We start from the raw sequence: 23,606 nt of genomic DNA, 5'->3' as shown, positions 1-23,606 counted from the left end.
AATTTACGTTTTGTTGGGGTAAGAGGATTTGAACATTGTGATGATGACTACTTTGCTTGATTTACGATGAATACCTGATGGAGTGTCTGGATCCCGCTGCTTGATCTTCTCTAACTTGATCATTGGAGTGTTTGAATATCGTGGATTTGCTGAAGGGAAATGACGCCTTCTCTATCAAGATATAGTTGTGTTGTGATAGATGTGCTGATGCAGGCCCTGAAGCTCGGAATTATTAGTTTCAGTAGGTGTGCAGCTGAGCACATTGTGGACAAGAATGGATGCTCCAACTCAGAGACTATGCCCAAGAGGCTTCAAAAGACTGTCACGGTCCCTGGATTGTCATCAGACAGCTTGAAGAACTTGTTTCAGCGTCTAATGTGTAATGATCTGGTGCCCATTTTTTTATTCACAATTCGGTGAGGCACTCGACAAGCCTGAGTGCTATATTCCCAAACAGACACTGGCAAAACAGCTACAGGCAAGAAGAATTGTTCATGGACTTGAGAAAAAGATTTGACTGAGATTTCATGAAGAGCAATGTCTTTACTCGCTCAAAAGATTCCGCCACTTCTTTTCTGCTCAATGCTTTGTTCTGTTGTTTAGGACTTGTGAGCTCCCTGTTTCCCCTGATGTCTCAGAAGACAAGAGCGCCGGCACCGGCGCGGGTCTCAAAAACTCCGCCTTTTCGTACCGCTAGACTATCCAAAATCAATGCTAAGATATTTTTTTTTTCTTTGCAAATTTGATCAAGCAGCAAGTTGGCAAAATATTTGCAAGAGTTCACGGCAAAGTGCTGGCAGTAGGCTCTGATATATGGCAAACCGCACGGACCATTGTCCCCTACCATATCACGGTAACTTCCGACACGATTTCAACGACACGCCTCGCGTCACCCTTCCAGGTTGTTCGACTTCATCTTCCTCAACTCCATCTCCCCTCGTCATCAAATCGAGGGCTGTCAACAAGCCCGTCGCGAAATCTTCTGTCTTTGGAGACGCTTCGCTTTTTTCTTTCTCTATCACAGAGGCATACACTTCTGCTTCCATATCAGCAGCTAATTGACCCTACTTTAGACACTCGCTCGATACAAGGTCTCGAAGTCGCTGCGACCCGGTACAGGCTCCAGAGTAGCGACCTGAACAATCCCTCTGTCATTCCGAACAAAGCGGACAAGATGAACCAAGCGCCCGGCCAGGGGATGGCTGGTCAGCCGAATGGTCAGGGAATTCAAGGTCCTGGTGGCGTCCCGAACCGGCCGACCGGTGTTCCTCCCCCGAACAATGTTCCACTATACCGGCCAGAACAGATGCAGCAAATCCACATCCTGACGGCCGAAGAGAAGTCTAAATATACCCAGGGTCTGGCTGCGCTCTGGAAAATGCACGACAACTCCCCCCCGGGTTCCCAGGAGCAGATGACTGCGAAAAACAAGATCGCCGACTTCGGTCGCATGCTAGCCTCCAAGGTCACTAGCCGTCGACAGCATGCTCAGCAGGCAGCACAAGCGAACCAAGTTAACCAGGCCACACAGGTTCAAGTTCAGCAGCAGCAAATGCAGCAACGCGCTGCTCAACAAGCCCAGGCCGCCCAACAGGCTCAACAGCAGCAGCTTCAGCTCCAACAGCAGCTTCAGCTCCAGCAGCAGGCGCAGCAACAGCTTCAGCAACACAACGGACAAGCCCAGGCCAACCAGGGCAATGCCGGACCGGGTGTTCAGGGCGCTGGCGGAATGCCAGGAGGGGTTCAGGCTCAGGGTCAAGCGCAGGCAGGAGGCCAGGCTGGACAGGTGGCTGGGGGCGCAAATCGAGCTCTTCAGGGGCAACCTCGCCCGATGCCGCCTTATATCGCTTCACACATAGCCGAACTCATCTTCACCCCGCCGGCCAACACGACTGACAAAGCAAAGTGGCTGGAGACGGTCAAGAACCAGTACGCCCGGGCTCTCATCCAGTCGGAAACCAGCAGGAACAGCATGAGGCAGCTTGATGCACTGATGAAACCTGGGCTGTCACCGAACGATGCAGAGCAGATCAAGAAGAAGAGGGAGATCTTTGAGAAGATGCACAACGAGGGGCTCAATCTGGCGAATAGTATCAGGAAACAGTTCGTTACCAACAAACCAGGCAGCACTCCCAACGGCACTCCGGGAGCTGGCGGTGGTAGTGGTGGTGATGCAGCAGCGGCAGCAGGCCAGGCTGGAGCAGGTGTTGGTGGAGCGGGGGTGACTGGTGTGCCGGGAGGAGCAATGCAGCCAGCCACGGCAGCCGTCAGTGCAGCGTTTGAAGCTGCCAAAAAGCAGCAGCTGGCTGCGGGTCGCATGGCGGGACCTGGAGCAGTGAACAACAACCAGCCCCCACAGCAACAGCAGCAACAACAGCAGCAGCAGCAACAGCAGCAGCAGCAGCAGGCACCGTCGCAACCACAGCAGCACCCGCATCAGACTCCATCCCAGACGCCGGCCACTCCGGTGCAGTCGCAAACCACTCCCATCTCACAAGCGCCGTCCAACCAAGTGCCTCTGCCACAGTCGCAGTCACAGTCGCATTCACAGCCTCCGACCCAGGCCATTAAGGTTGAGCCTGGCACCCAACCCATTCCAGTGCCTGCGCCTCTCAACACTGCACTCGCTGCTGCGCGCGGCGGCATACCTTCGGCCGGAACTCCTACCCAAAACTCGGCCCGCATCCAGACTCCCCAGTCAGCGACTCCCACCATCAGCAATATCCAACCACTTACTCACGCCGCGGCTGTCAACGCGGCCGCTGTCAACTCGGCCTCGCAGTCCCGCCCCGGATCCATTGCTGGACCTCCGCCCAACACGACACCGGGCAGCGCTCCACCTCCGTCGGCTTCCATCGCAACAGGCCCGCAAGGTCATTCTCACGCGCACCCATCCCAACAACAGATTCAGACCCAAGCCTCCGCCATGAACACCAAGTTCGCCATCCCCAAGACTTTGGATGAGAAGGCCATCAAGGCTCCTCAACCGGTGCCGCACATTGGCGGCATTGGCAGCGGTCGTCCCACGCTCAGCGGTGGCGGCGGTACTGCCGGCGGTGTTTTGAACCAGCCCGTCCTCCCCAAGACGCCAGCCTACCAGATCGAAGGCGAGGGCGAGCGCATCCTTAACAAGAAGAAGCTCGACGAGTTGGTTCGCCAGGTTTGCGGTGGGACTGCCGAGGGTCAAGATGGCAACATGTTGACTCCGGATGTTGAAGAGGTCAGCGATTCATTCATTTTATCTCTTTTCTTTCACAGTTGCTAACTTTTTTCCATAGTCGGTACTGAACCTCGCCGATGCCTTCATCGACAATGTCCTCCATCAGGCTTGCCGCAACGCCAAGGAGCGCGGGTCTAAGGTGCTCGAGATCCGCGACTTGCAGCTTGTCCTGGAACGAACGTACAATATCCGCATCCCAGGCTATTCTTCCGAGGAGCTTAGGACCGTCAGGAAGATGCAGCCCAACAGCTCCTGGATCAAGAAGATGAGTGCTGTTCAGGCGGCCAAGGTTGTGCCTGGCAAGGGGGATCTTTAGATTCTCTTTTTTTCGTTCTTTCTTTTTACAGAGGGGTTTTCATGCTTGGTTTGAGCAAAAGTAATTAGACGGAGCACAGTCGCTTTTTTTATGTGTTGGTATGGGTTTTGTAAGGCGTGTTTTTTATTTTTATTTTTTCTTTCGTCTCGGGCGTCATGGCAAGGCATGGAATGGGATGGGGGGAATTACTGATACCTTGGGATTTTGGAGGGAATAAGGGGGGGGGGAGGGATCATTACATGAAAAGGAAACCAGTCATCATGCTTAGTCATGTAGGGTAGCAGCGTAACCTTAGTCTGAGGTCGGGCTGTTAATCAATCGCTTTTGCTGTCATCTCTAAGGGAGTGTTTCTACATATGTGATATCCAATGTCTCATCATCTCGAGACAAAACGGGAGAAGACGTCAAGTTGCTGTAAGACCCAATTGGGAAAAAGGTGGGGCAGCAGGCAGCAAATCGACAACGTCACAAGAGCTGATCCCAGTGGTTCAGCCTCTGCCCGAAAGTGGGTCGGGGAGCTTCCAGCTGCAATGGCAAGTACCGGGCGCCCAATAAGATACCTCCGCACGCCTGCCAGTTGCGGGCAAAACCTCAGGTACCGATGGCCAGGGCTGCGTACTTGGAACCGCTGCCTTGCCTGCCTGTTGGTCCGTGCTGCCGCGCTGTTCGTTCGGCTGCTGCTTGCTTTGTGTGGACTGCTCGCTCATCACAATCAATCAATCCATCTTTGGGGGGCAAGGCAAGGCAAAGCTTTCTTGCATCGACGTTTGACGACTTTTTCTTTTTTTCTTTCTTTCTTCTTCAAGGAATTATTGACTTGAAGTTTCCTCCACGAGTTATTTATTTTCGACGAAGAGCAGTCGACCGAGTACGTGTGCGTGCGTGCCACTTTCCTCCCAACACGAGCTACCTATCTCTCTACTGCCTAGGTTCGATTTGGCTGACATCAACAACGATACTACAGACAAGCGTGACGATCGAAACCGAACTCAACCGGCGGGCGGGTGTTTCGGTTAACAAACGACGAACGACAAAATATGCCTGGAAAGACACCCGACAAGGAACCTGCCAGAGGAGGGAACAACAACAACAACAACAACAACAAAATGAAGGGCAAGGGAAAGAAGGGAGAGGATGAGAAGATGACGGTTGTTGTGCCGCCGAGCAAGAAGAAGGAGGATGTGGAGGGGGATGTGGTGGTTATGGAGGGGGTTGAGAATGAGGGGGAGGGGGAGGATCCGGTTGAGAAGACTGTTGTTGGTAGGTTTCATCCCGTGTGGTGATGCGGTGGTGGTGATTAACGAGGAAAACAGACATCAAGAGCAACTTCGCCCTCTTGGACCGTGCCGTCGCGCTTTTTGATGCTCGATTCACCCTTCGTGCGCTGCGGTCGGTGTCGTCGATTCGGAAACGGCTGACGGGGGATATTTTGGCGAGGGTTGTTGCTGAGACGTACATGGCGAGTTCGTCTGGGGCCGAGATTGCGGTTGGTTTGTTGAAGGCGATTGGACGGGAGGAGGTGCAGCTGGGTGGGAAGGTGGGAGGAGGGGGCGGGGAGATGGAGATTGACAGTGAGCCGACGACCAAGGCTGGTTCTGGGAAGAATGGGGTGAAGAAGGAGCAGAAGGAGGTTATTCCCGAGATTGGTGTCTTTTTGGGCATTCTCACGCAGGTGTTGCTGCATGACGGCAAGCAGTGGCAGCAGGGGCTGGAGTTTTCGAGGTACCTGATTGAGAAGATCCAGGAGCTCAACCGTCGTGCGCTTGATGGGCTTTCGGCCAAGGTGTACTTTTACTTTGAGCTGTTTGCCGAGCAGCTTGCGCCCTTGCCGCCGTCGTCGCAGTCGACGATTGTGGCGATTCGGCCGACGCTGCTTGCTGCGCTGAGGACGGCGGTTCTGCGCAAGGATACGGACACGCAGGCTTCGGTTATTGTGCTGCTGCTCCGGAGCTACCTGTTGACGTCGCACATTTCCCAGGCGGATTTGTTGGTTTCGCACACGCAGTTTCCCGAGAATGCGGCGAATAACCAGGTTGCGAGGTACTTGTACTATCTCGGCAAGGTGCGGGCCATTCAGCTGCTTTATACTGAGGCTCACAACCACTTGACCGCCGCCACACGCAAGGCGCCTTCTAGCGCGTGTGCTCTTGGGTTCGGCCAGACTGCCACCAAGCTGTTGCTTGTGGTTGAGCTGTTGATGGGCGACATCCCCGACCGCGCGACCTTTCGACAGCCTGCCATGGAGGCTTCGCTCCATCCTTACTTTTTGCTCGTCCGGGCTGTCCGGGTGGGTGATTTGGAGGACTTTGAGAGCGTTGTTGCTCAGCACGGGGACACCTTCCGCCGGGATGGGACGTATACTCTTATCTTGCGCCTGCGCCAGAACGTCATCAAGACGGGGATCCGGATGATGAGCTTGAGCTACAGCCGGATTTCGCTTCGGGATATCTGCATCCGGCTGCATCTTGGCAGCGAGGAGAGCGCCGAGTACATCGTGGCCAAGGCGATCCGGGATGGGGTTATCGAGGCGACGCTGGATAGGGAGAAGGGGTACATGAAGAGCAAGGAGGTGGGGGATGTTTACGCCACGAGCGAGCCGGGGGAGACGTTTCACGATCGGATCAGGGCTTGTTTGAGTTTGCATGATGAGAGTGTCAAGGTACGTCTGCGCCGACTGATTGTGAGATGGGTGGGATGAGGTTGCTGACATGATGATGATGATGATGATGATAGGCTATGAGGTTCCCTATGAACCAGCACCGTCTTGAACTCAAGAACGCTCAGGAGGCGAGGGAGAGGGAGAGGGAGATGGCGAAGGAGATTCAGGAGGGGGATCTGGACGAGGATGATTTGGGGGGGGAGTTTGAGGGGATGTAATTTGGGGGCTGGGTGCGTGTGTCGGGGACGTTTACTGTAGTTTTTTTAACCTCGTTTTCTTGCTCCAGTCTCTGGTCTCTCTTTTTGATGTTTCTTGTACCTTTACAACTTACACTACCATATTGGGGAAGGGTGGGAGGGGAGGCAGCGAGAGATTGGAAGGGGGCAGGGGGGATGGGGAGAATTAGACGAAGACGCGGTGAGAAATATGAGCAGCGTTGTTTTGATACTGTTCCTCCGGTGATCTGACATGGAAATCCTCCATGGGTCATAGAGGGGTGTGAGGGTTGTGGTTGCTGATGTATCTCGACGGTCAGTGCAGTGGCATGGAAAATGCCTCTGTGATGACATGGGATTGGATGGCAAAAGGTGTGTATTATCTCAAGTTGTCTTTCGCAACATATGAGCTGACTCTTGCCCCGCCTTTTGCTCATGGCAAAATGTAAACACACAACCTCTTTGCCATTGCTCAAAATGCAAATCATTACTCCCATAACCCTTCCCCTACCCTTGACCAACCCAGCCAGTGTCCGAAAGCAAACGCATTACAAAATCTTATGATGTCCACACTGAAACCCTTCCCTCGAACCCATCATCCCCCTACAAAGCCTTCACACTCTGAAAAAACGGATTCCCCTCCAACCTCTCATCGCTCCTGACCAGCTCCCTCAACCTCTCCACCATTTCTTGCTTCGTCATCCCCCCCCCCTTGACCTGATCCTTCCACTTCACCAGCACATCCTTCAACAACGCGCTCCCCTCCTCCACATCCCCCTTTCCATACTTGACACTCCCCGCCTCGTGCTTACTCGTAAAATCCTCCAGCTCGTCCGCCTTCCGCTTCGCCATCCTGACAACCTTGTCCGGAAACCTCACCAGCTCGGCGACATGAATCCCAAAGCTCTGGTCGCAGATCCCCGGAGCGAGTTTATACAGCAGCGTCACCTCCCTCTTCACATCCCTGTCGCTCGTAATATGCGCCGTAACATGCAGGTTCTGAACCTGCGGGTACTTTTCCGCGAGGGCAGTCAGCTCATGAAAATGAGTCGCAAACAGGGCAAAACACCCGATCTGTTGGATTATGTGCTCCGAAATCGCCCACGCGAGACCGAACCCGTCGTAGGTCGACGTTCCGCGGCCTAGCTCGTCGATGATAATCAGGGATTCGGAGGTGGCTGACTTGAGAATGTTGGCTGTTTCGAGCATTTCGGCCATAAAGGTTGATACCCCCTTTAGTTGCGAGTCGCTTGCCCCCACGCGGGCGAGGATCGAGTCAAAGATGGTCAGCTCGGCCGACTCGCAGGGGACGAAGGAGCCGATTTGTGCCATGAGGGCTATGACGCCTATCTGGCGGATGTAGGTTGACTTGCCGCCCATGTTTGGGCCTGTGATGATCAGGAAGGAAGAATTGTCGCGGGTGAGGGAGACGTCGTTGGTGATGAAGGTGACGTCGTCTTGCATTTCCATGCAGGGGTGGCGGGCTTCGGTGAGGATTGTTTGTCCTTGACCTCGTGGGTGGATTTTGGGACGAGCGTAGGAGATGGGGGCGTTCTCTGCGCAGTGGGCGAGGGAGACGATCACGTCCAGATGGGCGAGGACGCCGCCTAGCTTTTCGAGAACGGGGCAGTACGAGGCTGCTACGCCGACAACTTCGTTGACGAGACCGGATTGGGTTCTGTTGTAGTTTTGGGAGAGCTGGTCGAATTCCCGGCGGTAGGCTTGGAGGGTTTTGGTGGTGAAGTAGACTCCATTCTTCTGGGTTGAGCATTCCTGATAGCGGGACTTGTTGCGGATGCAGCTTGCTTCTGTCCGGGTCAGGCGCATGCACCAGCCGTGGACTTTGTGGTTCTCGAGAAAGATCTTCTTGTCACGCTCTTGGTCGAGGTCGTTGGCTGCTTCGGAGAATTCCTTGTCCATGTCTGAGCGGAGCTTGTCGAGGCGCTTGCGGATGATGCGGAGGCCGTCGTCGAAGTCGGGTTTGATGATGAACTCGTGGTTTTCGAGGGCGTCGAGGTCGACGGTGGTTTCGACCATTTCTTGGAGTTTGACTAGACTGTTGGAGAGCTCGCGGAGTTTGTTGGTGTAAGCCTCATCGAGGGGGTCACGGGCAGCTTCGTCCATCACTCCCTCGAGTGTGCCTAGGAAGCCGGGCAGGCGGATGACGACCTGGTAAGCTCTGACGACATCTTCGAGGGTTGCCTTCTTCCGCTGAAAGCGCTTGGATAGCCTGTACAAGTCAGGGATAGACCTGAGGTGCTCCTCCTGCATAGTCTGTCGAAGCTCAGTGTCGTTGACAAACACCTCGACAAGCTGCTGACGCTTCTCAATCTCAGCCTTGTCCATCAGGGGCTGCTTCAACCATTGAGACAACAGCCTGCTACCAACGGGAGTCTTGCAGTGGTTCAAGAGACCATACAGACTCATGGTCTTGGCACCATCCCTGGCACCGGGCATGAGGTTGAGGGCTTTGAGCGCGGCGGCATCAAGCTTCATGAACTGGGCAAGGTCGTGCTGGTAGAGCTGATATTGTCCAAAGTTGGAAGGGTCGTGTAAAACACCAAGATACTTGATCAGAGCAGCTGCTGAGCCCATAGCAAGTTTCAAGTCGGTCTGTGGGAGTAACGTGGCAGACCGCTCGTCCTTCAGCAGCCTTGCCAGATCTTGTTCAATGTCCTTGGTGCTAAACTCGCCTGCTGGTCTCTCCGAAACGGAAATGCCACAGCTGTCGAGGATTTGTCTCAGCTTTGCCAGCTCTGGATCCTTGTTTTTCTCTGCCTTGTCAATCTGCATGAGGCACTCCTTGACGCCGAGTTGAATGACCAGAGACTCAAAGTTGGAGTACAGATCGTTGTCGAGAAACTCGCTGACACCGAGCTCTCTTACGCTGGCATCGGCAAAGCACACGCCAACCGTCCTGCCTTCTGATGCCTTGGCTGTGATTTTGACGGCCAAGATCACTGGCGCTCCCTCGAACTGCCCTCCAAGTTCGTCCTCGACATCTTGCAGGTTGCCTGGCGAGGCTTGCTTCACAATCTTCCAGTTCATGCGGCCGTTGGGGCTGGCATAAATCTCAATTCTCTTTCCCAGCTTGTATAACGCTTCCCGAAGGAACTGCCTGAAGACGGTGACAGTCATGGTGACTGATGGCAGGCCGGTGTGGTCATTTTTGCCCAGTTGTCTGACAACCGAGGTGGTCTTGTAGACAGTGCGCGCGATGAAATTGGCATCTTCTCCGTGTGCAGTGTACCAGTCACCTCGATCGAATATGCGAATCACGTCCTCGTCGACCTTGGGAAGGGACTTGTAGTATCGGATGAAGCCGTGCTCATCATCGACCTGTTGGTGTCTTTGTTAGATATGTTCAGCAGTTGAGGAAGACAAGGTCAGTATTACCTTGAGCTCTGGTCTGGAAGACATGTTGGCTGTGGCTGTGGTTTGGTTCTGTACACTCTCAAAGTTGTACAGGTTTTGATGACATCCCGAAGTTGAGATGGATGGGGAACCAAAATGTCGGGATTGTCAATTTAGGTGACTTGCCCACCCCCTGGTCATGGGAGACGCGACTCAATTAAAGAAGACGCGCCTCAGCGCGCTGTCCAGCCAACCAACTAAGCCTTCACCGCCCGGTAACCCCAGCTTGTGGTGGGGTAATTCTGCCACTGTCCTGCGCTAAAAAATTAAAGCTCCGGTCACCACCCCACCTCCGGGAGCAGCTCAAGTGAATTGACAATTGCAGACCAAGTGAATATTACTTGCCATTGTTCACTTCTCTTGTTTTTTCCCCTTCCACCACTATATAAGCACCGTCTTATCCAGTTCTCACATCCTCTTTTCTCGGAATTCCACCTGCCATCTTTACGTTTCCCTTTGCTACAAACCTCCCGTCAAGCTACCACCCGTAACAAGCGACATGGCTACCGTAACCGATCCGCAAACCGTCGCACCGGACGTTGAGATGACCGACTCTCTGGCCACCACCAGCGACTCCAATAACCTCTCAACTGCCAATGGCAAGCGCAAGGCCGACACCGATGTCAGCGAGCTCGATAACAGAACCATCAAGAAGAACACACCCTCTGTCAACAACGACGAGCAGCCAGCCAACCCCTCCGAGGCTGCCATCGATACCAACATGATCCCGGCCGAGCAAGCTGGGCAGACTCCGGCTTCGACCGAAACCCCTTCCACCGAAGAGGTCAAGCCTGGTCCCTCCAAGCGCGAGCTCAAGAAGTTGCGCAAACAAGCCGCCTATGAAGCCTACGCCGAGCAGCGCAAACAGAAGCGCAAAGATAAGCGCCACGAGAAGCAAGCCCAGCGTCGAGAAGAGAAGGAGGAGTTGATGGCTAAAGCTGTCGAGAAAGGACTCGACCCAATGGCCTTCATTCCCACCAAGAAGCCTCTCGAACCCAACTTCCTCCCCATCTCCGTTGTCATCGACTGCGACTTCGAGCAATACATGCGCGAAGGAGAACTGATTTCCCTGTCGAGCCAGCTCACCAGATCGTACGCAATGAACCGCAAGGAGAAAAACCAAGCCCATCTGTCACTCAGCGGGTTTGGGGGCAAGCTCAAGGAAAGATTTGAGACAAAGCTCAAGAACACCCACCTCAACTGGAAGAATGTGATCATTACCGAAAACAACTTTGTCGACTGCGCCCAGCAAGCTATCGACGAGTTTATTCAGCCTTATACCGCGTACAACCTTCCCGATCACGTCGCTTCGAAGGAGACGGGCAACGTCCCTCACATGAGTCTCGATGAGAAGTTTGATAACAAGTCGACCGAGGATGTCGAGGAGGACAGTGTCCACAAGAACATTGTCTACCTCACTTCCGACTCGCCGTATACCCTTGACAGACTCGAACCAGGGACCGCGTACATCATTGGAGGGTTGGTCGATCGCAACAGGGAGAAGGGTCTTTGCTACAAGAGAGCGCAAGAACACAAGGTTCGCCATGCGAAGTTGCCGATCGGGGATTTCATGGCCATGCAGAGCCGGTTTGTCTTGACGACGAACCAGGTGGTGGAGATTATGGGGAAGTGGCTGCAGTGTGGTGACTGGGGGCAGGCCTTTTTGGAGGTGATCCCGAAGCGGAAGGGTGGTGTGCTGAAGGAGGGTGGTGGGAGTCAAGCTGGGGGTGATGACGAGGGGAATGTCAAGGAGGAGGATACCAAAGAGGATCAGAAGGAGGATGAGCCGGACAAGTCGACCGACACTGAGATCAAGCCGGAGATGGATTAGAACCCCTCTCCCAATCAGACAATGGCCTCCACTCCTCCCACTCAGACAGCCACCGCTGGACTCGTCACCAGAGAAGGGAGACGCGTGGAAAGCGACACCGAGAGTGACTCGGACAATGACATGGAGGATATCCCTAAGCAAGAGAGGCCCCAGGTGCAAAGTCCTCATACCTATACTCCTGGGGTTTGGGAACCCCCCGAGGTCAGAGTTGCCAAGCGTGGCAATCCGATCGAGGATTGGCGCAAGCGAATGTGGATCTCGATCGAGGAAAAGAGACGTTTCCGGCTCTTGAAGCGTGAGATGGGGGATCGAGAAAGGGGAGTTTTTTTTTTTTTTTTTTTTGGTGGAATGAGGGTCTTGGTGGATGCGTTTGATGGAGGAAGACGAGGAGGATGAAGAGCCGGAGGCGGAATGCACAGATGGGCTAGGTAGGCGCCAGGTTGGATTAGAGGATGGGACTGGAAGTCTCGGACAACATGGGCAGATGTTCATAGGCGAATTTGGGAACGGGGTAGATTCCGGGCATCGCTACGAGGGATCCATGGTTTTTTTAAGGGAAAGGTTTCTGAAAGAGGTTTCTTTTGAGTGTTAGATACCCCCCAACTTGATGCAGTGCTTTTGGAGCCCTGATTTGATATTTAATTCTCTGGTTGTTTGTGATGGCATATTTTTGCGGGTGATGTTGAGAACGGCCCGGTTGTGTCGGCACAAGCTTTCCTTGGTTGTTCTTGAGTTTGGTTGTGGAGGTGGGCGGACGATCAGTTCCGTTTCTAGATGCAGGAGCTGGACCCTGATCATCGTCTTGAACAACTGAGGGTTTACGGCAGTTCTCGAATGATCCAGTGAGTTGATTCGTTGTTCAATCTATTGTCATCAAATATCTCTGTTGCCTTGAGTGAGGTTTCTATCGGTGTTCAAGGTCTGATATCTGAGCGCCGTATGATTCGTTACTGTGCCTCGGATTCGGGCTTGCACAAAGAGCTCGCCCCTGAGCCACATGGTATTAACCTAGGTGAGAGCCTTTACAATATGATTGTCTTGTCAGCCGGCTCATAATCAAAACAAAGCATCTATCTCTCAAGCAGAAACGCTGCATGTCAGCATCGTGAGTTCAGGACGCTAACTTGATGGCGGGGAACTACCCCGCAATATCAGATCAGTGGGACGAGGTGACTTGGCAACTCCCGGCCTTGCATTGCCGAAGCTGACGAACCTGGACGTGCTGAGGAGGTTGAATTGATTTATTTATTCTCCGGGTTAATATCGATTCCCGCTATCGTCAAAGCCACCGGTTGAATGACATACTGCATCTACGCCAGGCCAGCTTGAATCAGCCGAGTCAAGCAAGTTATGTAGAGATGGGAATGTCAAAGCTTCATCCCAACCTCGAGGTAGCCTAACTGGCCGCTAAAGATCTGTTACGTTAAAATGGCAGAGGATTTGCGCGGCTATAGTGTTGTATCCCCCGGTCTTCATCCTTCACAACAGAAAGACGCAAGGAAGTCAACAGGTGTCCGATTGCCGTTTGGAGCAAGACATATCCAATGCCAAGAAATATCCAACCACCAAGCAGACGCCCCCCTCCCTCCCCTCCCTCAAGACGACAGGGGGGCAGCTTTGCCATCGGCTTGGCACGCATGCGCTTTCCTACCCACCAGGCCAGACAACCCTTGAATGATTGATGAACCGCCTTCCTCTTTCTGACCATTGCTCTCTTTTCCATGATTTTTCCGGGACATCTTGGCTTGGGTTAAGTGAGTTCTGGCCTTCCCTCTTGCTCTTTCCTATTCACTTGTCACCTGAGAAGCTGGCTTTTACTGACCTTTCCCATGGGGCAGCGATAGCTCTCCTGAATATTGAATAGGGTCGGTCATCCGCCATGCCATCCACTCGGAGATATTGGCTTTTTGAATAACCCCCCGCCCCCCCCTTGGCTGGCTGGCTCTTTTTTGGATAATTTTATTCCACCCATACATACATCCCGACTTCGAGATATATCCTGGCATCGAGTTAAACGGAACGCTTGTGCGCGCGCGCCTGTCCGCAAATACCCATACCTTCTGCGGTTATCCGTCGCTAAACCGCCGCCGCTACAATGTTCCGACTCCGTCGATATCGCGTATTCCTGATATGCGCCTTCGTCATCACCGTCCTGCTGTACCACGTCTCCAAGAATTCACAATGGGATAGGACGCAAGAGATATGGCATACCAGCACAAGACATCGGGAGACAAAGGTCGAGACGAAACCGGCCGAGAAAGCCCAGGCGCCCGTTGTTGCCAAACCGCCCGTTGTCAAGGAAGATCCAGCAGTAGTGGAGGTCAAGCCGCCGGCGCCCAAGGTCCAAGTTGAGGAGAAACCAAAGCCCGAAGTGGTAGACGACCACGACCACGACCACGGACACGGCGATACACCAGTCAAGATCCCAAGCCTAAAGGAGGAAAGCAAGGAGAAGGGATCCTACGATTTACCTACCAAACCGCCCCCCCTCAAGGGCACCCACGAGAAAGAACAGCCTCCAAAGGATAAATCAACAAACCCAGCCACGATCCCCGACCGCCTCCCCGGCTCAGGAATCGGCTCCCACAACCACGATAACACCCCCTCCGAACCTGATCTAGCAACCACCTCCACCACAGCAGTCCACTGGACCAAACCCTCGGAATGGTTCCCCATCCCCCCCGAATCCATCATCCCCCTCCCCACCGGCAAACCAAAACCCATCCCCACCATCCAGGCCAAATTCGAGCCCGAAACCCCCCAGGCCAGAGAGAAGCGCGAGCTCCGCCTGGCAAAAGTCAAGGCCGAAGCCCAGCGCGCCTGGCAGGGCTACAAAATCTACGCCTGGACCCACGACGAGCTCCGCCCCGTGTCAAAAGCCTACCATGACCCCTTTTGCGGCTGGGCAGCCACGCTCGTCGACTCCCTCGACACGCTCTGGATCATGGGTCTCAAGTCGGAGTTTGAGGATGCGTTGAAGGCAGTCGCGGAAATCGACTTCACCACCACACCTTACCGAACGGACATTCCCGTTTTTGAAACGATAATCCGTTATCTGGGGGGGTTGATTGCGGCGTATGACATCTCGGGCATGAAGAAGGAATACAAAGTGCTGCTGGACAAGGCGGAGGAGCTGGCCGAGATCTTGATGAGCGTCTTTGACACGCCCAACAGGCTGCCGATCTTGTATTACCAGTGGCACCCGGCGTACAACATTGCGCCGAAACGGGCGGCGCAGAACGCGGGCGTGGCGGAGCTGGGGAGCATGAGCATGGAGTTTACGAGGTTGGCGCAGTTGACGGGGGAGAACAAGTATTATGATGCTGTGGCTAGGATTACGGATGCGTTTGAGGAGTTGCAGAATTGGAAGGGAAGGGGGAGGAGTGCGATTGAGGGGATTTTCCCGGAGCATTTGGATGCCAGTGGGTGCAATAGGAGTGCGCCTTGGCCGCCGGTTGATCAGCAGGAGAGGGAGGATGGGAGGGTTGATCTTGGGGTGGTGGGGGTTGATGGGTTGGGGGTTGTTGGGGGGACGGGGGTTAAGGTGCAGAGGAGGGAGGAGGTTGTCAGGGGGGATGATGGGGTTGGGGGGAGGGATCAAATGACGCCGGGAAGGCCGGGGAAGAAAAAGTTGCCGGACGGGTTTGAGTGTGCTCCTCAGGGGCTGGTGAGTTCGAATGCTTGGGGGTCGTACGGGATGGGCGGGAGTCAGGATTCGGCGTATGAGTACTTTCCTAAGCAGTATTTGCTGCTGGGGGGGCTGGTGCCGAAGTACAAGACCATGCATGAGAAGACTGTGGCGGCGGTGAAGAAGCATCTCTTGTTTAGGCCGATGGCGAAGGGGGATCCGGATATTTTGTTTTCGGCCAAGGCGACGAGCAAAGATGGGACGGCCGACAGCTTGGACTATGAGTGGGAGATTACTCACTTGACTTGCTTTCTGGGTGGCATGTTTGGACTTGGGGGAAAGATCTTTGAGAGCCCGGAGGATGTCGAGATTGGGAAGAAGCTTGCGGAGGGTTGCTTCTGGGCCTACGATGTTATGCCCACGGGTATCATGCCTGAGTACGCCAAGATTATGCCTTGCAAGTCGGCGACGGATTGCAAGTTTAACGAGACGGCGTGGCATGAGCAGTTGGATTATAGGGCTTCGTATCGGGCGCAGGAGATGGAGAGGTATTACGAGAGCAAGGCTGCTTGGAAGGAGCAGGTGGAGGAGATTAAGAAGGAGCAGGCGCTGCAGAAGGAGAGGGTGGAGAAGGCAAAGGAGGAGGCGGCGAGACGGCCGGTGGCTAAGAGCAACGCCAATTCTGACACTGGTGCTGGGTCTGACCGGAAGACTGAGCCTAAGCAGCCGGTACAGCAGCAGCAGCAGCAAGAGGAAAAGCCCCAAGCACGAGAGGGGTCGTTCCCCTCTCGCTTCCAACGCCGCCAGTTGAATGGAACTTTTAACGAGCCTAGAGGAGCGGACTTGCAAAACAGCCTGGATCTGAACTCTGCCCCCGTCACAAACACCAACACCAGTGATGATGACTGGGCAACAACCTACTCTGACGACGACGACAGCCAAATCCCCCTTACGGAGTTGACCCTACCCCCGGAGCCAATCAAACCAATGACTCACGAAGAGTACATTGCCGACCGTCTGAAGAATGAGATCATCCCCCCCGGCTTCACCTCTTTGAGCGATAAACGCTACATCCTCCGGTATGTTTATTTTCTTCTTTTTCTTCTTTTTTTTCTTTCTTTTTTTTGTTTGTTTTCTTTCCCCATCATCCCATACTAACTCTGTATCCCTTACTTAGCCCCGAAGCAATCGAGTCGGTCTGGTACATGTACCGCATCACAGGCGATCCCAAGTGGCAAGAAAAGGGATGGAAAATGTTTGAGTCTGTGATTAAACACACGCAGACAGAGGTGGGACATTCGGCAATAAGGGACGTCACTGCCAAGGGTGACGCGGGCGGGATGGATGATAGTATGGAGAGTTTCTGGCTGGCGGAGACGCTGAAGTATTTTTATCTGTTGTTTGCGGAGCCCGAGGTGGTGAGTTTGGATGAGTGGGTTTTGAATACGGAGGCGCATCCTTTTAGGAGGCCGACGTAGAGGGGGAGATGAAGATATATATTATATAAATGTATACGATTTTGGATCCTGGAGGTTTTTCATCAAGTTAAGAAAAGGGATAAAATGGCGTTTGATGGTTTTTTTTTTTTTTTTTTTTTAGACTGTTGATTTTTATCATGATGTTGTCAAGCAAGTAAGAGAACTGCTTGAAATAGAAAGACGCTCTCTTGGTTTCTGAACTTTACCAATACATGGTGATATCCCCTCCAACAAACCTTCCATTTCTTCCTACCTAAAAAGTTATATAACAACAAAGCTATCTTATGCTTGCCCCTCCCCTCCTCTTGTACATGTCATGCCTGTATGTATGTGTGTGTATATATCTATGTGTGTGTAACAAACGCTCAAACGCTTGCTCGTCTCCCTCCCAAAACCAAAGACTCTCCCTTTATCCATTACCTCCCCTTGCCTTCATTACTGCCCCCTCCCCAAATCATTAACCCTCCCCGCAATCTTGGCATACAGCTCCGTATCCAAAAAGCTATACGTTGGGTCCAACTCGCAGAATGGATGCTGGCTGAGCAAAACATCAGCCGTCGGACGTTCGCTCGAGACCCTGTTCTCTTACTGTCAGCAAACCACATCTCTTCCCCCCCCCCCCGGGGGGCTGTTGTGAAGAAAAAGAAACTTACACAGTAAAACAATCCAACATGAACGCAATCGCCACCGGGCTAATCACCTCCCTGATATCCTCCGGAATAGGCGGCGTCTCCCCGTTGGCAATCTTGTAAATCGCCCCCACCGCCTCCTCCCTGCTCCACGGCCTCCTCCCCGCAAACATCTCCAGCACCACGCACCCCAAGCTCCAAATATCAACCTTGGCGCTGTACCCCTCCCCCTGGCTCCTGATAACCTCGGGCGCCATCCAAAACACGCTCCCCTGCATCGAATTCGTCTTGTCGTTGCCGTAGATATTATCCGTCTTTTTCGAAATCCCAAAGTCCGAAATCTTGCACGTCCCGTCCAGGTCGAGAAGGATGTTATCAGCCTTTAGGTCGCGGTGGAGGATGCCTTCTCTGTGGAGGTACGCCAGCCCAGACAGCGTCTGCCGAGTCAGAGACGCGACGACGGGTTCTTCGAATTTCCCATGCTTGCGCAGGCAGGAGCCAATGCTGCCGCCGGAGATGTACTCCAAAAAGATGGAGATCGACGTCTCTTTCCTCTCGCAGCCGAGGTACTGCACAATGTTGACGTGATCCAAATGCTGCATCGTGTCGATCTCCTGGTCCAGCGCGGCGACCAGCTCCTGCATCTTCTTCTTGTCGCCCTGGGCGGCCTTGGGGTTGACTTCTACTTCCTTGACGGCGAGGAACTCGCCCGTCGTGGCGTTCATGCCCAAGTAAACTCTGCCAAAGGTTCCCTTGCCGATGAGCTGACCTTTGAACCAGCGGAAGGTGGTCTGGCGTTTGGGGATGCTCTCCCTGCTGTTGGTGGACCGGGTCGGGAGGCTGTCTTGGGGGATGGTGGTCAGCCCTCCCATGGCGAGGTTGAGGGACCCCCTGTCGGGTTGGATCTGGACGATGTTGGCGTTGAACATTTTTGTGCTCTTTCTCCTCATCAGGTTGGTGTTTCTATTCCCCGCCGCGGCGGCGGAGCTCTGAGCGTCGATTTGGCCAGGGCCCTGGGTGTACCGTTTGCCAAACTCGTTCGCCCCCCTGGCCACCTCACGGATAGACTTCATCCTCCCCAACCCGCCGCCCCCTCCCGACCGCCTGATGCTCCTATGCGCGAGCGACTGCATCGACACAGGCCTCGACTCAAGCGCCTTGAGCGTCGACTCATCCGATCCCAAGGTGTCGTTGTCATTGTAAAAAGTGTGCAATTTCCCAGTCGACAACCCCGGCGGCAGCGGCGGCAACGGCGGCACCGAAGCGCTCCCCTGATTGTTCTCATCCCCTTCCGCAATGGGCGACGGCGGCTCCTGATCCACCCCCTCCTCCAGCACCGGCTGGTCAACATCCAGGTCGGGAAAGAAATCCTCCAGGTTGTTAACCAGCGCGTCCGTCGGAGGACGATTGGCCCACACATCCTTCTCGATGAACGACTTCCTCCTGCTAATCTTGCTGTCCTTCTCCTCCGAGTCCCACCCCCCTTCACTCTGCGGCGTCCCCGGCGTCCCCCTCCTCTGCGAAGACGACCTCCCGCTTTCATCATCCTCCAACGGCGTCTTCCCCCCCGCACTGCTCGACTGCGGCGAGGCGGCAAACGCCACCGAAAGCGTCTTCTTCGCCCGGCTGTTGCTCCCCGACCTCGTGTTCAGCCTCAAACTCGGCCGTTTCCCGGTGCCGGTGCCGGAAGCACCATCCGAATCGCCGCTGTTCCCTTCGGCTGGCGCTGTCGTCTTGCCCTTGTCCGGACCGGAGTTCCTCGCCGCGATGGGAATGGCAAACAGCCCATCATCCGAATCATCATCCGAGTCCGAGTCGTCCACCTTCTTACTCGCCCGCGTCGAGCTCGCCGAGAAGGTCACATCGTTGTCCGTGAAATCGGTATCCGGACCGTGTGATTTCCGCTTCTTGGCTACAGCCGCCTGGCTGCTGAAGGAATCGCTCGGCCGTCGTCGGGAGCTTGGGCTGACGTTCCCGGGCGACGGGGCGCGCGCTACATTACGCATCTTAGCAATTGTTCCATTTTGAGCTTGGTGGTTGTGATTCTGGTCCAGGCATCCATCACCACTACTCCCACCACCATCCGGCATCCGCGACGCCGGGGGAGGAGCAGGTGTCCCGTTGGGAGAGTAGTCCGGAACAAGGAAGGGCACGTTCTTCGAGCTCCACGTGTAAGAGCCCGGCGAGCCCGGCATCCCTCCCGGTCTCGGACTTCCTCCGCCAGAACCAGATCTCTCTCGCTGGTGCGCTGGTCCAAAGTTGACAGTTGACATGGCCTTCTTACCTCTTTGAAGCTCCTGGGACGTGATAGGTTCCGTGGCCACCCGATGCGGCGACGGCTGTCGTTGTTGCATCATGCCACCCCCTGGCCGGGGCCGCGCTATGCTGGCCATGCCGTCGCTCATGCCCACTAGCAGCGCCCCGATGCCCGCCGACGGGTCGGCTACGGGACCCCATCGCTTCTGCTTCTCAAACACGACGTCGCCGCTGCTGCGCAAGTCAGACGACGTCTTCCGCTTGGGGTGGTACCCGCTGTCGCCCGACAGGCGCAGGCCGTGGCCCGTCTTCTTCAACGAGTTCGCCTTGATCAGCGTGGCCGAGGGGTCGCTAGGGGGCGCCGGCGGCTTGCGCTGGGGCAGCAAAGTGTCCATCTTTCGGTCCTCAAAGGGCGAGTGCCGAGGCTGGTCGAAATCGACGGTTCTGCCAACAATGGAAGACGAGGGGCTCCTGTCAGCAACGTGATTGTTTTCAGCGACCTGCTTACGTTTGGCAAGATACTCTTTTTGTTTCCTCAGCTGCTCGGTCCGGTACTCGATCGCTTCTGCAGTCAGCATCTTGTCCTCTTCCTCCTTGCCCGTCAGCGTGTTCTGCCTCGAGGTCGGCGGCGACGAACTAGACCGCATCCTTCCGTTCAGCTTGACATAAGTCTCCTCGTCCATAGCGATCTGGGCGCCCGTCTGGCGCATCTGTGGCGGTCCACCCACACGGACAAACAGCTTCAGCGTTCCAATCGCATCAGCCCTCTGCGCCTTGATGGCCAGCAGCTTCGAATCATCAAGAGCCTCCCCATCATGCTCAAACCTGCCCAGCTCGGTGGGGTAGAGGTAAGCCCCCTCGCTCTCGGGCAGCCCCAAGTTGATGCAGATCAACTGCCTCAAATCCGATGCCGTCTCGATATCCGTCACATCCAGCATCCGATAATTCCAACAATCAGCCGTGGCAAGAATGAACACCCTCGGCCCGCCCCGATTCGCCCTCACATTGCCCGCATGATGATGCCCGTACGTGCCCGCACTGCTCCCCGGCCTGTTATCCCCCAAGCTCTGCGGCTTAAAACTCAACCCCGGACTCGTCGGCGAATCCTCATCCCCCCCAAACCCATCATCCTTCCTCCCGTGCTTCTTCCTCGTAAAAATCGACAAGAACGAACCACTCCCCTTTGCGCTCCCAGGCGGCTCCCCCGCACTCCTATCCCCGCCACCAGACTCCTGCGGAGACGGCCTCCCCCCATCCTGGGCATGCCGCCTGTCATTCGCATTCCGGGCGGCATTCACCACATCTGCGATATTCATGCCGCTCTTCAACATGGCGGCCGCGTCGGCAGGTACACCGCTGCCGTAGATTGCTGCACTGGACGAGACAGAGTCGGTGCTGTTTCGCGATCGGTGGCCGAACCTGCTGCTGTGTGGAGACGCTGAGAGATTTCCGGCAGTGGAGGACGGGAAAAGACCCGAGGCGGGATTCGGGCTTCCAGCAATCGGGCTGTCCCTGCCGCCGCCGCCGCCGCCGCCGCCTCCGCCCAACGGGGTCGAACCACCACGGAATGTGCCACCCGCCTCGCCTGACTCACTCAACGTCGGGCTGTGGCGGCGGCTGGTGTCGATTTCTTTCATCATGTTTCTGTGATCCGTCGGCATGGTGCTGCTGAGCGTAGGCATCGTCGTGGCGCGAGACTGGGAGAACCTCCTGCTAAACCCAAATTCTGGGATCTTGATCGGGTTGGGCGTCTGTTTGTCACCATCATCAGCATCTGTCACTCCCGTATCCCAAAACCCATCATCCACACTCACATTAGGGCTCTCGGCCGACCTGTTCCCCGTCTGACCCCCCGTCACCGCGGGCGGGGCGCTCGTCGAATTCTGCCTCGCATGCTGCGGCTGCTGCTGTCCCCCGCCTAACCTCCCCCCCTTCACCTCCACCGGCCTCCCCGTAACAATACTCCTCACCAACCTCCTCATCCTCTTCCCCTCCTCCCTCTCCCTCGCCTGGTTCCATTCCGGCCCGCTCAGCGCCAGCAACCGCGGATAAACCTGCTGATGCATCATCCCAAAATTTCCCCTCCCCCCATGACTGCTCCCCAACTCCAAAAACCTCGCCCCGTCCAGCCCAAGATACTTGAACGTCTCCTGCCAGTGACTCGAAAAGTTATTCGCCTGCAACCACCCCAGCACCTTCTCCATCGGCCACTGCGCCGCCAGCTCAGGCGGGACAGAAACCGAAGAGACAGTAGCATTGCTCGTCGTCGACGACCCCCGCTGCGCCATAGCATTCGCGTACAACCTATCCCTCCCCGAGCTCTCATCCAGCGGAGTCGCCGTGGCAGACTCCAAATGTGCACCCATGTTCCACCCTATAGCGCTATCCTCCAGCCCCAGCCCGGGTATACCCACCCCTTCACCATATGTATCCCCCTGCGGAATATACGTCGCACTTGTCAGCGCCCCCATCTGATCACTTTGTTGCTGTTGTTGTTGTTGCTGCTGCTGCTGCTGCTGTTGTTGTTGTTGTTGTTGCTGTTGCTGTTGCTGTTGTTGTTGCTGTTGCTGTTGCTGTTGCGGAGGTGGAGGAGGCGGGACAGTGTACGTCGCCCCGTTATTCCCAGCCGCAAGAACCTGAGCGTGATACTTTGGATCGTAAGCCCTCAGCACACCACCACTCCCCCCCCCACCACCACCGCCAGCCCCACCACCCGGTGGAGGAGGCGGGATGTTGAACGCTGTTCTCCCGTCGTATGCCCTTCCCCATGTCCCATGCCACGGCGCGGTTGATCCCAGCGCACTCGGGGGGGCAATCGCACTGTTTGGAAACCCGCTGTTTGGTGGGGGGCCCGAGGGGGGAGGAGGGAGGAGGACGTTGCCGGCTGTTGAGGGGGCGTTTGGATGGCGAGGGGGAGGAGGGGGGATTGTCATCATGGGGTTGTTGATCCCGACGGTTGGCGGTGGAGGGGACATGGGCGGAGGAGGTGGCGGGACATGGAAGGGGCGGGTTGCGTCCCTTTGTCCGGGAGGGTTGTACATTTTGTCTTCCTCTTTTTCGTTTTATAGCTACAGAAACTCTGGGAGTGTAAAATCGATGTTGGTTTTGTTTTGCCCAACACACTTCGGGGAGCGGAGGGTAGGGGAGATACGCTCCCGCTTTCGAGATATAGAGGTGGGCGCACTATATGAGCAAAGAGAGTTTTGGCAGAAGAAGAGATCACGAGAGATGATGTGTATAATAAAGAGGTTGTCAAAAAAGTTGCCTGGTTTGTTCGAGGAACCCAATCACGTCTGGACCAAACGAAAGACAGCAGCGCGGAGAGATTTATGTGGGTAACTTTTGGTAGGACGGCAGGTAGGTAATCGGCGGTGGTATCAGCGGTGGACGTTCGAAGCCTCGTTGTCGTCACAAGCCGGCGGCACACGAGAGAGAGAGAGAGAGAGAGAGAGAGAGAGAGAGAGAGAGAGAGAGAAAAGATGCAGCGTAGGTAGGTAGGTAGCAGGTAATCGATCACTTGTGATCCTGATCAGATCCTCGGCGCATCCAAGGTCGGAAAGGAGCACCTGTGGAGATGGTGATTTGCGACAACGACGACGACGACGGGGTGGAGAAAAGAGAAAGGAAGAAGGACCAGGCCAGGCCAGGGCGGCAGCGCGGCTGTGTCCCGCTTCTCCTCTCTCTTTGTCGTTTATTAGAATGTGCGATGGGCAGAAGCGCTTCGGGATTGTTGGACAGCAATTCACAAGGCAGGAGGAGCAGAGGTCGACGGTGGGTGGACGAATGGGATGATGAAGCGGGGCTCAATCTTGGGCGAAGCCGGGGTGGTGGGAGTGGGGTATTGGCTGTGCAGCAGCGGACACCACCCTCCTGCAGCTCAGGGACTAGGGCACTCTCAGGGCGCTTCCCCAAGAGATGCATTGATATCTGGACTTGGTTTACCACCGTCTACAAGGCAGC

At 55.2% G+C, this 23,606-nt stretch overlaps 6 protein-coding genes across 6 annotated transcripts; 4 read left to right on the top strand and 2 right to left on the bottom strand.

Moving 5' to 3' along the window:
- Nucleotides 1–813: 813 nt before the first annotated feature.
- On the top strand, nt 814–3,536 carry TAF12 (Transcription initiation factor TFIID subunit 12; the record flags this gene model as incomplete). The annotated part of the gene is made up of 4 exons (XM_062891352.1): nt 814–853; nt 1,074–2,368; nt 2,393–3,220; nt 3,279–3,536. The coding sequence occupies 4 exons, from the start codon at nt 814–816 to the stop codon at nt 3,534–3,536; spliced, it is 2,421 nt and encodes an 806-aa protein (XP_062742689.1).
- Nucleotides 3,537–4,573: 1,037 nt separating this feature from the next.
- Nucleotides 4,574–6,549, top strand: RPN3 (26S proteasome non-ATPase regulatory subunit; the record flags this gene model as incomplete). The annotated part of the gene is made up of 3 exons (XM_062891357.1): nt 4,574–4,796; nt 4,850–6,195; nt 6,270–6,549. The coding sequence occupies 3 exons, from the start codon at nt 4,574–4,576 to the stop codon at nt 6,411–6,413; spliced, it is 1,713 nt and encodes a 570-aa protein (XP_062742688.1). The 3' UTR covers nt 6,414–6,549.
- Nucleotides 6,550–6,741: 192 nt separating this feature from the next.
- On the bottom strand, nt 6,742–13,324 carry msh2. Its single transcript, XM_062891351.1, has 2 exons — nt 9,807–13,324; nt 6,742–9,749 (listed from the first exon to the last, which is right to left on the bottom strand). Exons 1-2 carry the CDS (start codon nt 9,828–9,830, stop codon nt 7,014–7,016), a joined length of 2,760 nt encoding a protein of 919 aa, XP_062742686.1. The 5' UTR covers nt 9,831–13,324; the 3' UTR covers nt 6,742–7,013.
- TRM10 (tRNA (guanine(9)-N(1))-methyltransferase) lies at nt 10,324–11,655 on the top strand (the record flags this gene model as incomplete). Its single annotated transcript, XM_062891350.1, has 1 exon — nt 10,324–11,655. The coding sequence occupies one exon, from the start codon at nt 10,324–10,326 to the stop codon at nt 11,653–11,655; it is 1,332 nt and encodes a 443-aa protein (XP_062742687.1).
- Nucleotides 13,325–13,750: 426 nt separating the features above from the next.
- Nucleotides 13,751–16,785, top strand: QC762_0086420 (uncharacterized protein; the record flags this gene model as incomplete). The annotated part of the gene is made up of 2 exons (XM_062883994.1): nt 13,751–16,362; nt 16,461–16,785. 2 exons carry the CDS (start codon nt 13,751–13,753, stop codon nt 16,759–16,761), a joined length of 2,913 nt encoding a protein of 970 aa, XP_062742685.1. The 3' UTR covers nt 16,762–16,785.
- A 60-nt stretch (nt 16,786–16,845) lies between these two features.
- BCK1 (mitogen-activated protein kinase kinase kinase) lies at nt 16,846–23,358 on the bottom strand. Its single transcript, XM_062891349.1, is given in 4 exon segments — nt 16,846–17,338; nt 17,415–21,397; nt 21,461–23,074; nt 23,089–23,358. 3 exon segments carry the CDS (start codon nt 22,685–22,687, stop codon nt 17,197–17,199), a joined length of 5,352 nt encoding a protein of 1,783 aa, XP_062742684.1. The 5' UTR covers nt 22,688–23,074; nt 23,089–23,358; the 3' UTR covers nt 16,846–17,196.
- Nucleotides 23,359–23,606: the final 248 nt, after the last annotated feature.

The sequence above is a fragment of the Podospora pseudocomata genome, chromosome 5, assembly GCF_035222375.1.
Source record: "Podospora pseudocomata strain CBS 415.72m chromosome 5, whole genome shotgun sequence".
Classification (NCBI taxonomy): domain Eukaryota; kingdom Fungi; phylum Ascomycota; class Sordariomycetes; order Sordariales; family Podosporaceae; genus Podospora; species Podospora pseudocomata.
This window is presented reverse-complemented; position numbering and strand designations above follow the sequence as displayed.